The sequence below is a fragment of the Schistocerca cancellata genome, chromosome 11 (assembly GCF_023864275.1).
Source record: "Schistocerca cancellata isolate TAMUIC-IGC-003103 chromosome 11, iqSchCanc2.1, whole genome shotgun sequence".
NCBI classification, from domain to species: Eukaryota; Metazoa; Arthropoda; class Insecta; order Orthoptera; family Acrididae; genus Schistocerca; species Schistocerca cancellata.
The window spans coordinates 107,773,449-107,790,871 of record NC_064636.1 but is presented as its reverse complement, the minus strand read 5'-3'; the positions used below and the strand labels follow the sequence as shown (position 1 = coordinate 107,790,871).

The 17,423-nt window shown below is 42.4% G+C and overlaps 1 protein-coding gene across 5 annotated transcripts in view; it reads left to right on the top strand.

Moving 5' to 3' along the window:
• Positions 1-17,423, top strand: part of LOC126108581 (sorting nexin-13-like) — a 417,686-nt gene that overhangs the window by 9,507 nt on the left and 390,756 nt on the right. For all 5 annotated transcript variants that reach the window (XM_049913874.1, XM_049913875.1, XM_049913873.1 and 2 more), the window contains exon 2: positions 13,803-13,915. In XM_049913874.1, coding sequence (XP_049769831.1) covers positions 13,803-13,915 — 113 coding nt within the window. The remainder of the gene's footprint in view (positions 1-13,802; positions 13,916-17,423) is intronic.

The window sequence follows — 17,423 nt, the reverse complement described above, 5'->3', positions numbered from 1 at the left end:
ATTCTATATTTGTGACATTGTGATCGTGTAAGTGTATTGAGTGCTTCTAGGTCTGTGTTACTCCATTTCACTACTCCAAATGAGTAGGTCAATATTGGTATAGCATAAGTATTGATAGCTTTTGTCTTGTTTTTTGCTGTCAATTCTGTTTTCAGTATTTTTGTTAGTCTTTGTCTATATTTTTCTTTTAGTTCTTCTCTAATATTTGTATTATCTATTCCTATTTTTTGTCTGTATCCTAGATATTTATAGGCATCTGTTTTTTCCATCGCTTCTATGCAGTCGCTGTGGTTATCCAATATGTAATCTTCCTGTTTAGTGTGTTTTCCCTTGACTATGCTATTTTTCTTACATTTGTCTGTTCCAAAAGCCATATTTATATCATTGCTGAATACTTCTGTTATCTTTAGTAATTGGTTGAGTTGTTGATTTGTTTCTGCCAGTAGTTTTAGATCATCCATGTATAGCAAATGTGTGATTTTGTGTGGGTATGTTCCAGTAATATTGTATCCATAATTTGTATTATTTAGCATGTTGTATAGTGGGTTCAGAGCAAGGCAGAACCAGAAAGGACTTAATGAGTCTCCTTGGTATATTCCACGCTTAATCTGTATTGGCTGTGATGTGATATTATTTGAATTTGTTTGGATATTAAGTGTGGTTTTCCAATTTTTCATTACTATGTCTAGGAACTGTATCAATTTAGGATCTACTTTGTATATTTCCAATATTTGTAGTAACCATGAGTGGGGTACACTATCAAAAGCTTTTTGGTAATCAATTTATGCGTAGTGTAGCGACCTTTGTTTAGTTTTAGCTTGATATATCACCTCTACATCTATTATCAGTTGCTCTTTACATCCTCATGCTCCTTTGCAACAGCCTTTTTGTTCTTCATTTGTAATTTTGTTCTGTGTTGTATGTGTCATTAATTTCTGTGCAATGACTGAAGTTAATATTTTGTATATTGTTGGTAGGCATGTTATGGGGCGATATTTAGCTTGGTTTGCTGTGTCTGCTTGATCTTTAGGTTTCAGATAAGTTATTCCATGTGTAAGTGTATCAGGGAATGTGTATGGGTCTGCAATGTAATTATTATTATTATTATTATTATTATTTGTTGGTGGTGGTAGTGGACAGACACAACACACTGGTGGCCCAAAGTCTTCCAGTTTCTGCAAGTTCGGAAGTAAGGAGTCCAGCCGTCAAATGATTTACAGACAGTAGCCTTATTTTTGAGCACACATATTTATTTGGTTGATTTAAATGGTGGTGGGGGGGGGAGGGGGGGCAGGGTGTGGGTGGAACAAATGTTCCTAGGGAGAGGAATGGTGCAGAAGAAGCATGTGTTGTAACAAATGTGTACCACCAGCTTGGGTAACTTACGAGGGTCACTCCAAAAGAAATGCACATTATCTTTGTAAAAATACAGTTTTCATTCTGCATGTGTGAAAGTTTTACAGTGTGTAGATACATCCTTCCCACTTGTTTTCAAACTTCGTACAACCTGTTCCCTTGAGTGGCGCCATCACAGCATGTCTTCAATATGACTGCTACACTTGACATTTGTCAGAAGGAACATGCTTTCATAGAATTCCTGTGCTGTGAAAACGAGAGAGTGGGAAACGTCCACAAGAGGTTGAAAAAGGTGTACGGAGATGCTACTGTTGATCGCAATACAGTTAGTCGGTGGGCAAGCAGGTTACGTGCTGAAAGTGGGCACGGCAATATTGAGGATTGTCCTCACAGCGGCAGGCCTCGTACTGCATACACTCCAGACAATGTGTATGAAGTTAACCAATTGGTGACTGCTAACAGACCCATCACACTGAACAAATTGTCACGCTACGTTAGGATAGGCGAAGGAAGTGTTTGCAAAATACTGAAAGTGTTGGCGTTAAAAAAGGTTTGTGCCAGGTGGGTTCCCAGTATGTTGACAGTGGCTCACAAAGAAACAAGAGAAACGGTATGCAGCAGACTTTTGGAACAGTACGAGAATGGTGGAGATGAATTTCTCGGAAGAATTGTGACAGGTGATGAAACATGGCTCCATCATTTTTCACCAGAGACGAAGAGGCAATTAATGGAGTGGCATCATGCAAATTCACCCAAGAAAAAAAAATTCAAAACCACACCTTCTGCTGGAAAAGTTATGGCTATGGTGTTTGTCAATTCTGAAGGACATTTGCTTGTGGACATCATGCCAAGTGGAACCACCATAAATTCTGATGTATATGTGATGAGACTGAAGGAACTTCAAGCTCGACTGAGTCGTGTTTGACCACATCGGCAAAAGCAGGATGTTTTGCTGTTGCACAACAATGCACTGCCACGTGTCTGTCAAAAAACCGTGGAAGCGATCACAAAACTCCAAAACTCAGATGGACAACACTGAAGCACCCACTTTATACAGTCCTGACCTGGCTCCATGTGACTATCATCTCTTTGGGAAACTGAAAGACTCTTCATGGAACAAGGTTTGAAGATGATGACTCCCTTGTGCACGCTGCCAAACAGTGGCTCCAACAGGCTGGTCCAGGATTTTACCATACGGGTATACAGGTGCCGGTTCCAAGATGGCGTAAGGTAGTTGAGAGGTATGAAAATTATGTGGAGAAATGGAAATATTGTTCCTAAAGGATGTATCTACGCACTGTAAAACTGTCACACATGTAGAATAAAAGATGGATTTAAAAAAAAAAATAGTGTGCATTTCTTTTGGAGGGACCCTCGTACTTCTCTGTGAAGGAGTTGTAAGCAGCACTCGAGATGCTCTGAGTATAGTGTCACCACACTCTGAAGAAAGGTTATTAGAAATAAGTATTATCAATAGTCTCATTGACTCTTTAGATTGTAGTTGAATACAACATTTATAAGAACTAAATATCATTATTATGAAAATAAAAGTTGCTACTCATCATATAGTGTAGATGCTGAGTCGCCGAGTGGACACGGCAACCGATGAGCTGTCTGTCCGTGCGAATGGCTACCGACAAACTGTGGCTGAGAAATGAGGTGGATCACCTTGTTGCTGAGCACGCTGCTAAACATGACGTTGTTCATTTCAGTGACTGCGTCACAGACTGTGCCACAGGATCCTTCACACTAACACCAGCTTTTTGGGATTGTACTAGTGGCAACTTCCCTGCAATACACCCTGCATTCCCATAACCCTACTAATCTTAATCTTACGTCATTTTAGACACGACAGTATTAAAAGAAAATTGTTTTAGGTTCTTAAGTTTAGTTAGGCACTAATAATTATGGAACGGAATGTGGTTGGAAGGGTGGGGGTAGACCTAGCTAACATTTGATTACACTGAAGAGTAATAGTCTCAGAAATGTTGGGAACCACTGATCTGATATACACATTAGTTACATAGAATTTACATTAATGAGTACAAATATTCCCATATATTGCACTATTGAATAATGAGCTGTTCTTTGTGTTTGTTTGAAGATTTCATCAGGTTGCCCATCATGGGGTGGGTGCACGCAATGACTGTGGTTATATTGGGTTAGATAGAGCAGCAATCAGTCGTAGAATTAAGTTGCTTTAATATGACATTTACAGTCACAACGCAGATCAGATTTCAACCTGTGTCAGGTCATTATCAATGCAGTGCGGAATTGCAGCAGTTGTTCATGCTCAAGTGAATGCTTACACAGTTCAACCATTACCAAGTAATGGTAATGGTACTTGGTAATGGTTGAACTGTGTAAGCATTCACTTGAGCACGAACAACTGCTGCAATTCCGCACTGCATTGATAATGACCTGACACAGGTCGAAATCTGATCTGCGTTGTGACTGTAAATGTCATATTAAAGCAACTTAATTCTGTGACTGATTGCTGCTCTACCTAACCCAATTTAAAGATTTTCTGCCTGATGTCCTCTTGCAACTGATTAGAGACTTCTGCATTAGAATGTAAAACTCCATTCTGAACTGTAGTGGGGGACACACAATCTATATGGAAATTAATTCTATTATTGTTACTAACCACAAGTGTCGTTAGCAATTATATATCTTGGCACGTAAGTGCAAGAATCCCTAGACTGTCTGAGCAGGCTTTTGTGAGTTGTTTGGTTACCAACTTTTCACAGTGTTCTTATTGTATGCTTCTGTAAAGTGAATACAAGGGGCAGTCAAATGAAAATGAAACAGGTGGAAAAATAGGTAAACTGTTTATTATTATTAGTAATGACCATAACTATTAATATGTTTACCCATTGTGAGAAACGACAGTCAGGGCCTTCATGGAAAAATGTTTGTAGTTGCCTACGGTACTGTGATTGTACCCAGGCATGCACCTCTTTGTCCGAAGCAATTTGACGGCCCGCAACACGTCAACGAGACTGTTTCGACTGTGCTGCAAAAATTTTGCTCGAAGCCCTTGCCCCTTACAAATTCTGCATACAGTCGTGGTCCCTGCCCAAGCAATTTCCTTGTTTTTAGTGCCCTGGAGAAAGACATTTGTGGCTGCCAATTTGCTTTGGACAAAGAGGTGCACTCCTGGGTATATTGTGGTTCTGTAGGCTACTGCAAACATTTTTCCACAAAGGTATTGACTGTCTTGTGTCACAGTGGAATAAATGTAGATTGATGGAAAGAGATCCCAACACCAAATAAAGTAATTAAAACAGAGTAATGAAACTTTGGGTAAGATATTTAAGTGATTAATGTCCGAAGAACACAGTTTAAGCATGAGAAGAGCCATTGCAAATGTGGAAATGCCAGTACTTCAATAAATGTTGTATCCATCAAAATTTTGAATGCAAATGTGCTCACAATGTGTTGTACACGTGCCGGATGTCAGTTTGCGGGATGAAGTTCTGTGCCTGTTACACTTGGTTGGTCAATACAGGAACTGTTAATGCCAGTTGTGGACGACACAGGAATTGTGGTCCGATGATGTCCAACGTTTGCTCGACTGGAGATAGACCTGGTAATCGAGCAGGCAGAGGCAATGTGTCGACGGTCCGTATAGCGTGTTGGGTACAACTGTCGTATGAGGGTGAGTGTTATTCTGTTGGAAAACACCCTCTGGGATGCTGTTCACGAATGGCAGCACAGTAGCTCAAATCACCGTTTTGACGTACAAATTTGCAGTCAGGGTGCAGGGGATAACCATGAAAATGCTCCTTTCGCATACGAAATTGCACCTGGTCCCGTAACTCCAGGTGTAGGTCCAGGGTGTCTAGCACACAGACGTGTTGGTTGCAGACCCTCAACTGGCCTCCTCCTAACCAACACACAGCCATTACTGGCATCGAGGCAGAGCTGGCTTTCAGCAGAAAACACAACAGATGTAAATTCTGCCCTCCAACAAACTCTCGTTCAACACTACTGAAGTTGCAAATGGCGGTGTGTTTGGGTTAGTGGAATGCACACTACAGGTATAATATCCCTTGACCCGTACTACCAGGTGGAAGAGACTGATCGATTCAATGACCTTCCTATTGTTATTGGTTTAAAGTCAATATACCGGGTGATCAAAAAGTCAGTATAAATTTGAGAACTTAATAAACCACGGAATAATGTAAATAGAGAGGTAAAAATTGACACACATGCTTGGAATTACATGGCGTTTTATTAGGGAAAAAAAACAAAGTTTACAAAATGTCCGACAGATGGCGCTGCACAGCAAAACATCAGTGACTGCGCATGACACTCGTGTATAAAAGGAGCTGTAATGAGAGAGAGAATCAGATGCACCAGCAGTCGCAGCATGTTGACGTTACCTGAAAAGGCAGCTTTTAGTGAAGCTGTATTACCAGAATGGGGAATGTGCTAGTTCAGCGTTACGATCCTATCGCCATAGGAAGGGGATTCGAACGGGTAAAGGTCCGTTGACAAATGCAGCTGTGGTGAGAATGATTTCGAAGTTCGAAGCCACGGGTTGTTTAGACGATAGACCCCGTAGTGGCCGACTAAGCACAAGGCGTAATGAAATGGAGACTGTAGTGGGTTCGTCTATGCACAGGGCAGTCAGCACTTGTGCAGTCGCACCGGCATTCCATACACTACTGTTTGGTTGGTACATACGCGTACCCTCCGATGATATCCGTACAAAATCCATCGGCATCGTGAACTGTTACCTGGCGATTTAGTGAAGCGGAGGGCATTCGCAGTGTGGGCATTTCAAAAGATGGCGGAAGATGACGATTGGTTGAGTAACGTGTTCTGAACCGACAAAGCTCATTTCATGCTCCGAGGGTCTGTCAATGCTCACAACTGCAGAATTTGGGCTACCAAAAATCGTAGAACTGTCATGGAAACTCCATTGCACGACGAGAAAGTCACGGTATGGGTTGGATTTACATCTATCGTTATCGGGCCTTTTTTTTTTTTTTTTCGAGGAAATGCATGATTCTGGTTTTGTAACTGGTACCGTGCCAGGTGAGAGGTACACCGATATGTTACAGAATCGCATCATCCCCAGCCTGGCTGATAAACACCTGCTGGAACGTTTGATGTTTATGCAGGATGGCGCTCCACCCCATAGACGCATGAAAGATCTCTTGCACGCATCGTTTGGTGACAATCGTGTGCTCAGCCGCCACTTTCGTCATGCTTGGCCTCCCAGGTCCCCAGACCTCAATCCGTGGGATTATTGGCTTTGGGGTTAACTGAAGTCGCAAGTGTATCGTGATCGACCGACATCTCTAGGGATGCTGAAAGACAACGTCTGATGCCAATGCCTCACCATAACTCCGGACATGCTTTACAGTGCTGTTCACAACATTATTCCTCGACTACGGCTATTGTTGAGGAATGATGGTGGACATATTGAGCATTTCCTGTAAAGAACATCATCTTTGCTTTGTCTTACTTTGTTATGCTAATTATTGCTATTCTGATCTGATGAAGTGCCATCTGTCTGACATTTTTTGAACGTTTGTATTTTTTTGGTTGTGATAAAACCCCTTGTCATTCCAAGCATTTGTGTCAATTTGTACCTCTATCTACATTATTCCGTGATTTATTCAGTTTTTAAATTTATACTGACGTTTTGATCACCCGGTATATCGCGAGGTGGCATGTTTTGCCTGCGCGAGTGAAATATTTATTCTGTGACTTAGAGTTGTTCCATGGTGAGCAAAGAAAAGTAAGAAAATCTGAATGGGACTGGTCTTTAAGAGACAGGATAACGAGAGGATGTGTAGGAAGTGTGTGCAATGAAACAGTCATTGTTAGCCACCATATTGTATAATTTGTGTTTTTTGAGATTCATAAGCGGTGTGTAATGTTAATGTGGAGTTTAGAAAAGCCCAGAATACAGTCTCTTGCATTTTAAATGTAATTACATGTATCTAATTATTATCAAAGGACACTGTGAGGCACTGTTATGCACTACAAGTTTGTATAGGACTTCGAACATTTGATGGTCAATGTTTGCTGTAGAACTGGCTTCAATAACACGTTCAAAACCATAGAGAAAGAGTTCTCTGCTAAAAGCAACTCATTTTACTCGCAGACAATCATCGAATGATCAGATGCGAATGGCAGTTTTCCATTTCGAGAAGATCCTATAGAAGTTTTCTTTCTCTTATATTTCAAGAATTTTACTGGTAACTATTGGTGTCTGCAGCTGCTTCTACACCACGAGAGTAATTTGTCTGTGCATACGAAATTACGTATGTTGTGGGAGTAGTCGACGCCAATAGAGATACTGTCCTTCACAGACATACAAACAGAGACAGCACACATGCGAGGTCAATAACAGGTTTAATATTACCAGCTTGAAAAACATTAATTTCTTCTTTTGAGCAGTAAATATAGTAAACAAACAGGGAATATCGATTGACGCTATCCTCGAAGTAACAGATTGTAACAGTTTATTGTCACTGTGGTGCCAACTGCTGCTCAACTTGCTGCCACACATGCAGTACGGAGCGTCAGAGCCGTAAGCCGAACACAGTGGTCTTCACTCTCAGTAGCGTCGTGGAGTTGTGCGGAGCCCGTTCTTATCGCGACCGTACCTTGCCGTGACAGACGCTTCTGGCAGTTGTGTACAGTGGCTTAATTCCTGCCAAATCTTTGCACTGTCACAGACGGAACATCGAGCTTCCCGCAGCCGTATTTCGTAAGCTCGTTCAAACGGGGTGAGCTGTTGATAGTGGCATATTCGTTGTCTTAAAAGCATTCTTGACTACTGTCAACACTCAACATCCAATCTCAGAGGTAACCAACACTCATGACTGTAACAGCGCGTATTTAAAGCGAACCTGATTTGCGTCCTGATAGTGGTGCTACGCGATTGCTGCGAAATAGGAATGGATGACGTCTTTCGGATTCTGAAACGTGCCTCTCGCACAACTTCTCCTTGGCACTGGGATACGTTTTCGTCAGTGTATCAACCGTTATGGTGATTACTTTTGAAGCAGTAAAGAGTTTACTTACTTTTTTCCCTATTTTAATGTGACTGTCCGTTGTACTTTTTCACCACAGCTGCCATTGGAGAGAACTGACTGAAAGTATGCTGGCAGTCACTGGCTGCAGTTCAGAACAATGAGAGAAATGGCTAAGAGTAGAGTAGGGAGAAGTGAACTTTGCTAACTTCTCCACTTGCTGGAACCACAGCCGATGTTTGTAGGTTGACAGAATGGAAGACTGTCAGAGCACAAGTGCCTGAAGAATTATTTCTGCGACAGACTGACTGGGACACCTATTTAACAAGTTATAAATGGGGTATTACTTGGCAATACTGACCCTATGAAAATAGATTAAGGAAATAAATGATGACTAACTGAAACCCTCAGCTGCCGGCAGGTGTTGTTGATATACCTCGATGTGGACAGTTGAAAATGTGTGCCCCGACCGGGACTCGAACCCGGGATCTTCTGCTTACATGGCAGACGCTCTTTATCATCTGAGGAAAGGCAAACATACGTTTCTAGCATTTGTAGACTTGGAGAAAGCTTTTGACAATTTTGAGTGGAATACTCTCTTTCAAATACTGAAGGTGGCAGGTGTAAAATACAGGGAGCGAAAGGCTATTTACAATTTGTACAGAAACCAGATGGCATTTATAAGAGTCGAGGGGCATGAAAGGGAAGCAGTGGTCGGGAAGGGAGTGGGACAGGGTTGTAGCCTCTCCCCGATGCTATTCAATCTGTATATTGAGCAAGCAGTAAAGGAAACAAAAGAAAAATTCGGAGTAGGTATTAAAATTCGTGGAGAAGAAATAAAAACAGTGAGGTTTGCCGATGACATTGTAATTCTGTCAGAGACAGCAAAGTACTAGGAAGAGCAGTTGAACGGAATGGACAGTGTCTTGAAAGGAGGATGTAAGATGAACATCAACAAAAGCAAAACGGGGATAATGGAATGTAGTCGAATTAAGTCGGGTGATACTGAGGTAATTAGATTAGGGAATGAGACACTTGAAGTAGTAAAGGAGTTTTGATATTTGGGGAGCAAAATAACTCATGATGTTCGAAGTAGAGAGGATATGAAATGTAGACTGGCAATGGCAAGGAAAGCGTTTCTGAAGAAGAGATATTTGTTAACATTGAGTATAGATTTAAGTGTCAGGAAGTTGTTTCCGAAAGTATTTGTGTGTAGTGTAGCCATATATGGAAGTGAAACGTGGACGATAAATAGCTTAGACAAGAAGAGAATAAAAGCTTTCGAAATGTGGTGCTACAGAAGAATGCTGAAGAATTAGATCACATAACTAATGAGGAGGTATAGAATAGAATTGGAGAGAAGAGAAATTTGTGTCACAACTTGACTAGAAGAAGGGATCGGTTGGTAGGGCATATTCTGAGGCATTGAGGGATCACAAATTTAGCATTGGAGGGCAGCGTGGAGGGTAAAAATCATAGAGGGAGACCAGTAGATAAATACACTAAGCAGATTCAGAAGAATGTAGGTTGCAGTAGGTACTGGGAGATGAAGAAGCTTGCACAGGATATAGTAGCATGGAGAGCTGCATCAAACTGGTCTCTGTACTGAAGACCACAACCACAACTTGGCTAAAAACTAAATGTTTGCTTGAAACAATATGTGGCTACACATGCGGCAGTCGTATTTCCTGAAATAGAGAGCTGATGCTGAGTGAGTTTTTAAGGAGACCAAACAGCTAAGGTAATCAGTCCCCTCCCCACCCCTCAGCACAGAAGCAGTGTACACAATCTGTTCGCATATAGAGAAAATTCTGGTGTGAGAAAGTGTACTAAATGCTCTCAAACTTGAATATGAGGCTGAATGTGGGAACCAACCAGGTATTCACATGGTGGGATGTAGGAACCCGTTCTCAAAGCCGCATCCGGGCTGGTGAACACACCGGCCCCCTGTCTTTAATCCGCCGGATGGATTTGATTCGGGGCCGGCATGCATCCTCATCCTGGAAGTGGCCACATTAACATGTGCCTCCCTGTGCGGGTCCCAAAACTGAAGTTGCTATGTTGTCCTATATTCATCTCATATTTTTCATTTCATGAATGAGGAATTTCAATGTAGTAATAAAACTACAAAGGAATGGAACAATATGCATACTAGAGAAGATCCACTTCTGAACTGACTGCACCATTTTCACTGCATCCACACAATGTTAGTCCAGTATCAAAAACAACATGATCTCATTGTCCATATCTTTGTCACGGTATTGTTTCTTATTCAATCTACACTACTTCTTCTTTTGAGCTTCATTTAATAGGTAAATGCCTGTAGCATTGATGTTGATATTCAGCAGGATTTTTTTAACATATATTGTATTTAAACATTAGGAATTTTCTTGAAGAGAATGGCGTATTGACACATTGTCAACACGAATTTAGAAAACGTTATTCTTGTGAAATGCAAATAGCTCTTTACTCACGCAAAATGGTGAATGCTGTCAACAATTGATTTGAAATTGATTCTGCATTTCTAGATGATGCTTGACACTTTTTTATGTGAAACTTGAAATTGTTTGCAACAAAATGACACATCTACCGATTGTGTACATTATCTCAATACATTTCTAGCCTACATCATTCCAAAGTTAGAGAGTCCTTTTTGCTTCACCTTTTATTACGTTGTTATCTGTGTGTAACATAAGCTTATATGTCAAAATCTTACGCTCGAAAATGCCATTATGCTGAAATTACAGTTGTAAAAATTAAATTCCAAAAACTGAAAGCAAGATGATGACATTTAAAAAAATGTGTAGCAGCTGTGGTCCTATATTACAAGAAAGTAATGGTTGTGAAACTATTGGTGGTAACTCAATCTGTGCCGAATACTGGTCTTTGACTGAAATTGGTCATACATTAAAAAATAAAATCGCAGCTTATGGTGTTACACGATGACATTTCTAAAGATTCTGGACTAATGTATTTATGTATTGATTCCATTCTAACTTATAGTCCATTTGGACCCTAAGGAGTTTCACTCATAGTGTGTCATTTAGTGTGTGACCATCAGTGTGTACCTGTGGTTCTGGTAGATCAGTTTTTCTTGCTTAAAATGTCTACACTGGTCAGCCAAAACATAGTAACCACTTCCCACCGTGGCACTGGATACCGCCTCGTGGCGTTTCGGGCATGTGACACGGTAACAAAACTGTGTAAGCGGAGCAGACACGGAAGAGGGATCCCCCGGGCGAAGATATGGGCTGCAAATGGGGGAATCCATTGAGTGACTTTGACAAAGGGCAGATTATTATTACACAGATCATGTGAACGAGTATCTCAAAGATGGTGAATCTGGTCGAATGTTCACGTGCTACTGTCATAAGCATTCGTGGAAAGATTTTAGAAGGGCAGTAAAACTACCATTAGGCGCTAATTGGCTGGATGTCTGTGACCCTTCACAGAATGTGGGATTCTGCTCTGTAAATTAGGACAGGTGGTGATACGTGGCACCTCTGCCGAAAGAGCCCAATCCTGGTGCACGCACAAGTGTTTCGGAGCACACTGTTCGTCGTATATTGTCGAACGTGGAGCTCCGTAGCAGACCGACCGTACGTGTTCACGTGTCGACCCGACGACATCGTCAGTTACGACTGCAGCAGTCGCGGGAATGTCGGAGTTCGACTACCGGTAGATGGAAATGTGCCGGCTCTTCGGGTGAATCACATTTTTGCTACACTAAGTCAGCGGCTGTCCCCAAAGGTTCCGTCATCGAGACGAGTGGCGGCTCGAAACGTGCAGCTCGACAATGACGCGGGCTGGTGGGAGCAGTCTTATGCTGTGGGAGTCATTCTCCTGCTCTCGTACGGGGCCTGTGGTAGTAATCTGAGACACGCTGACAGCCGCTAACCACCTGCATCCCTTCGTGCTCAGTGTCTTCCCCGACGGCGGTGTCACCTTTCAGCATTATAATTGCCCGTGTCTCAGAGCGAGAACTGTGCTGCAGTGGTTTGAGGACGAACTTACGTTCGTTCTCAGTGACGAAATTTGTCCGATGTAAATCCCGTGGAACCCACCTGTGTCACTGTCGGGCACCGTCACCGTGTATGCAAATCGATGGCCCGTTATTTATACAAATTATGTGACCTGTGTGTAGACATACTGTTACAAACCTACCGACAAACTACTGGCTCCCTGATAAGCAGAATGAGTGATGTATTTATTTGCAAAGACAGAAAGAAAGAAAGAAAGAAAGACAGACAAGCTATGAAGCAGGTGGTTTAAAAGAAATAAAAACTTTGAGGTTCACCGATGACATTGTAATTCTGTCAGAGACAGCAAAAGACTTGGAAGAGCAGTTGAATGGAATGGACAGTGTCTTGAAAGGAGGATATATGAGGAACATCAACAAAAGCAAAACGACGATAATGGAATGTAGTCGAATTAAGTCGGGTGATGCTGAGGGAATTAGAATGTCCACCCCTGGTAGCCGAGGGGTCAGCACAACAGACTGTCAATCATAAGGGCCTGGGTTCGATTCCTGGCTGGGTCGGTGATTTTCTCCGCTCAGGAACTGGGTGTTGTGTTCTCCTAATCATCATTATTTCATCCCCATCGATGCGCAAGTCGCCGAAGTGGCATAAACTCAAAAGACTTGCACCAGGCGAGCGGTCTACCTGACGGGAGGCCCACGTCGCATGCCATTATTATTATTTATAGATTAGGAAATGAGACACTTTTAGTAGTAAAGGAGTTTTGCTATTTGGGGAGCAAAATAACTGATGACGGTCGAAGTAGAGAGGATATAAAATGTAGACTGGCAATGGCAAGGAAAGCGTTTCTGTAGAAGAGACATTTGTTAACATCGAGTATAGATTTGTCAGGAAGTCTTTTCTGAGAGTATTTGTGTGGAGTGTAGCCATGTATGGAAGTGAAACGTGGATGACAAATAGTTTTGACAAGAAGAGAATAGAAGCTTTTGAAATGTGGTGCTACAGAAGAATGCTGAAGATTAGATGCATAGATCACATAACTAATGAGGAGGTATTGAATAGGATTGGGGAGAAGAGAAGTTTGTGGCACAACTTGACAAGAAGAAGGGATCGGTTGGTAGGACATGTTCTGAGGCATCAAGGGATCACCAATTTAGTATTGGAAGGCAGCGTGGAGGGTAAAAATCGTAGAGGGAGAGCAAGAGATGAATACACTAAACAGATTCAGAAGGATGTAGGCTGCAGTAGGTTCTGGGAGATGAAGCAGCTTGGATAGGATAGAGTAGTGTGGAGAGCTGCATCAAACCGGTCTCTGGACTGAAGACGACAACAACAACACAATGTTTTGGCTTATCACTGTATATATGGAAGTGAGACTGGGCACACAAACATTTCTCGAAATGTACAGCAGTTGAGGTGTCTGTCGAGGTGGCATGTCGCCTGTTACCAGTCTGTTTCTGTGTTGCAGGTTTCGGCAGCAGTCCTCGGCTGGGGCGGGCTGGTGCTGGCGCTGTGCCTGACGACGTTCGGCGTGTGGTGGTGCGCCACACTCGCCGTCTGCCTCGCCGTCTTCATTGTCGGGTGAGTGTGGCGAGTATGCGCTCCCCACTGAGCAAATCGCTCGCACGTTGGCATCTACAAGTACACTCTGTGATCAAAAGTATCCGGACACACCTTAAAACGTATGTTTTTTGTGTTAGGTGCATTGTGATGCCACCTACTGCCAGGTACTCCATATCGGTGACCTCGGTAGTCATTAAAAATCGCGAGAGAGCAGAAGTGGGCGCTCCGTGGAACTCACGTACTTCGAACGTGGTCATGTGTTGGGTGTCACTTTTGTCATACGTCTGTACACGAGATTTCCATACTCTTAAACATCCCTTGGTCCGCTGTTTCCGATGTAATAGTGAAATGAAAATGTGAAGGGACACGTACAGCACAAAAGCGTTCGGGCTGACCTCGTCTGTTGACTGACAGAGACCGCCGACAATTGAAGAGGGTCATAATGTGTAATTGGTAGACATCTATCCAGACCGACACACAGCAATTCCAAATTGCATCAGGATCCAGTGCAAGTACTATGACAGTTAGGCGGGAGATGAGAAAACCTGGATTTCGTGGTCGAGTGGCTGCTCATAAGTCATACATCAGGCCAGTAAATGCCAAACGACGCCTCGCTTGGTGTAAGGAGCGTAAACATTCGAGGATTGGACAGTGGAAAAATGTTGTGTGGAGTGACGAATCACGGCACACAATGTGGCAATCCGAAGGCAGGGTGTGGGTATGGCGAATGCCCGGTGAACGTCATCTCCCAGCCTTTATAGTGCCAACAGTAAAATTCGGAGGCGTTAGTGTTATGGTGTGGTCGTGTTTTTCATGGAGGGGGCTTGCACCGCTTTTGTTTAGTGTGGCACTACCACAGCACAGGCCTATATTCATTTTTTAAGCACCTTCTTGCTTCTCTCTGTTGAAGAGCAATTGGCGATTGCATCTTTCAGCGCAATGGAGCACTTTTTCATATCGCGCGTCCTGTGGTGGAGTGGTTACACGACAATAACATCCCTGTAATGGACTGGCCTGGACAGAGTCCTGACCTGAATCCTATAGAACTAGGATGTTTTGGAACGCCGACTTCGTGCCAGGCCTTTCCCAATATCTACCCTTTTTCCTAGACCTCTCCAGTCCTTTTCCTTCACCCTTCTTCCTTCCCCTTCAACCCTTTTGCCTGAAGAAGGGGCCAGTGACTTCAAAAGCTTGCCAATTACAACAGTCTTTTATGTGTGTGTTCTGCCGCTGCTTGGTGAGTAAAGCTTTCAGTATGTTACGTGAGAAAGTAAGAATTAGGATCCGCACAATTGGTGTTTTTGGAATCCGCGCAGGTTGGCATGGAAGAGGTCATTTTGTTCAAGATGCCTTATTGTATTTGAGCTTGGAATATGTTGTAAGATTCTACAACAAATCAGTGTCGGGTATATTGAACGGTAGTTTTTGAGGATCACTTCTGCTACCCTTCTCGTACACTGTCGGTGAGGTTGTTACAATCACCTTCTGTGGATCCTGTACCCTGTCTTGCTATGTTTCATAGCCTACAAATATTGGTGGTTAATATTTGTACAGCAAGAGTCTTTCACAGCCAGTATTTACGTAATTCGTCATTTTTCATAGCGAGCACGAGCGCTCGAGCTTTCTTGCCTCCTGTTTCTTGCGGTAAAGTGTAGCAGTCAGGTGTTACTATGCAGCGGAGGAGAAATGCAAACTGTGGACTGTCTTCAGATGAGTGACTGTATATTAAGTTGGCTGTAGCCCTATATGCAAGCTTTTGTGTGCTCGATTTAAAGGCACAGCCTTTAAAGTGGAGAGTAGCTCTTCATAAACTGATGAAAAGCAGTGTTATGGCCTGGTTAGCAACCTTGAGGTGAAGATCAGACACAGCAGCATTAGTTTATGAGACACCAGTGCAGGCTGGCTAGCTACAGTTTTAGCTTGAAGACCTAGTGTGTCAGGCAATTGCGTCATAAATTTCAAAATAAAATGAGTCTGGAAGACTTGTATAAAACTTTTCCTCGTCATAAATTTCCACAGCTTAACAAGTTTGCAGTTATAACTATACCAGGGTTTGGGCCTGCATGCTTGTATGAACAACTTTTTTCTACAATGGAGAGAGAGAAATTATCCACACTGGCTGACTCACAGACTGCAACTTAAAAGCTTACTTTCAAAGTAACAATCTTTGGAAAGAGGTACCAGACATAGACGCTTTAGTGAAAAGCAAAAAAGTAAAATTCATAGGCATCCAGTATTTTTATATTTAATGAGTGACTAAAATAGTCATGAAAACTTAATGTCAATTTAAACTGCATCTGAAAATGACATTTATCATAAGGCTGCATCAGTCGTACATAATATCGTATTTCGTACTGACAAGGAAACCTCCCCATCGCACCCCCATCAGATTTAATTATAAGTTGGCACAGTGGATAGGCCTTGAAAAACTGAACACAGATCAATCGAGAAAACAGGAAGAAGTTGTTTGGAACTATGAAAAAATAAGCAAAATATACAAACTGAGTAGTCCATGGGCAACATAGGCAACATCAAGGGGAGGATAAGCTCAGGAGTGCTGTGGTCCTGTGGTTAGCGTGAGCAGATGCGGAACGAGAGGTCCTTGGTTCGAGTCATCCCACGAGTGGAAAGTTTAATTTTTTATTTTCAGTTTATGTCACAAACTCTTATGTTTTCATCACTTTTTTGGGAGTGATTATCACATCCACAAGAAAACCTAAATCGGGAAAGGTAGAAGAATCTTTTTACCCATTCGCCAAGCGTACAATTTAGGTGGGTCGACAACATATTCCTGTCATGTGACGTATATGCCGTCACCAGTGTCATATAGAATATATCAGACGTGTTTTCCTGTGGAGGAATCGGTTGACCTATGACCTTGTGATCAAATGTTTTCGGTTCCCATTGGAGAGGAACGTCCTTTCGTCTACTAATCGCACGGTTTACCGGTGCTGTCGCAAAACACAGACACTAAACTTATTACTGTGAACAGAGACGTCAATGAACGAACGGACAGATCATAACTTTGCGAAAATAAAAAAAATTAAAGTTTTCACTGGAGGGAAGACTTGAACCAAGGACCTCTCGCTCCGCAGCTACTCACGCTAACCACGGGACCACAGCGCTCCTGTGCCCACATCGTCCTTGATATTGCCTATGTTGTCCATGGACTACTCAGTTTGTATATTTTGCTTATTTTTTCATAGTTCCACACAACTTCTTCCTGTTTTCTCGATTGATCTGTGTTCAGTTTTTCAAGACCTACCCATTGTGCCAACTTATAACTAAATCTGAGGGGGGTGCGATGGGGAAGTTCCCTTGTGAGCTTTCCCATATTCTTTGCCTTGTCTGTTAAAATGTAAGTTTCATTCCATTGTCATTTCTCACCAGTGAAACTGTTTTAGGAAATCATTTTGCCACAGAAGGCATTAATAACTGACTGTGAAGTGATACATCTGTGCAGGACTAACATTAGCGGTCCTAGAATAGATTTGTTGACAATAGTTTCTCGTGCCTAGCTACCTAG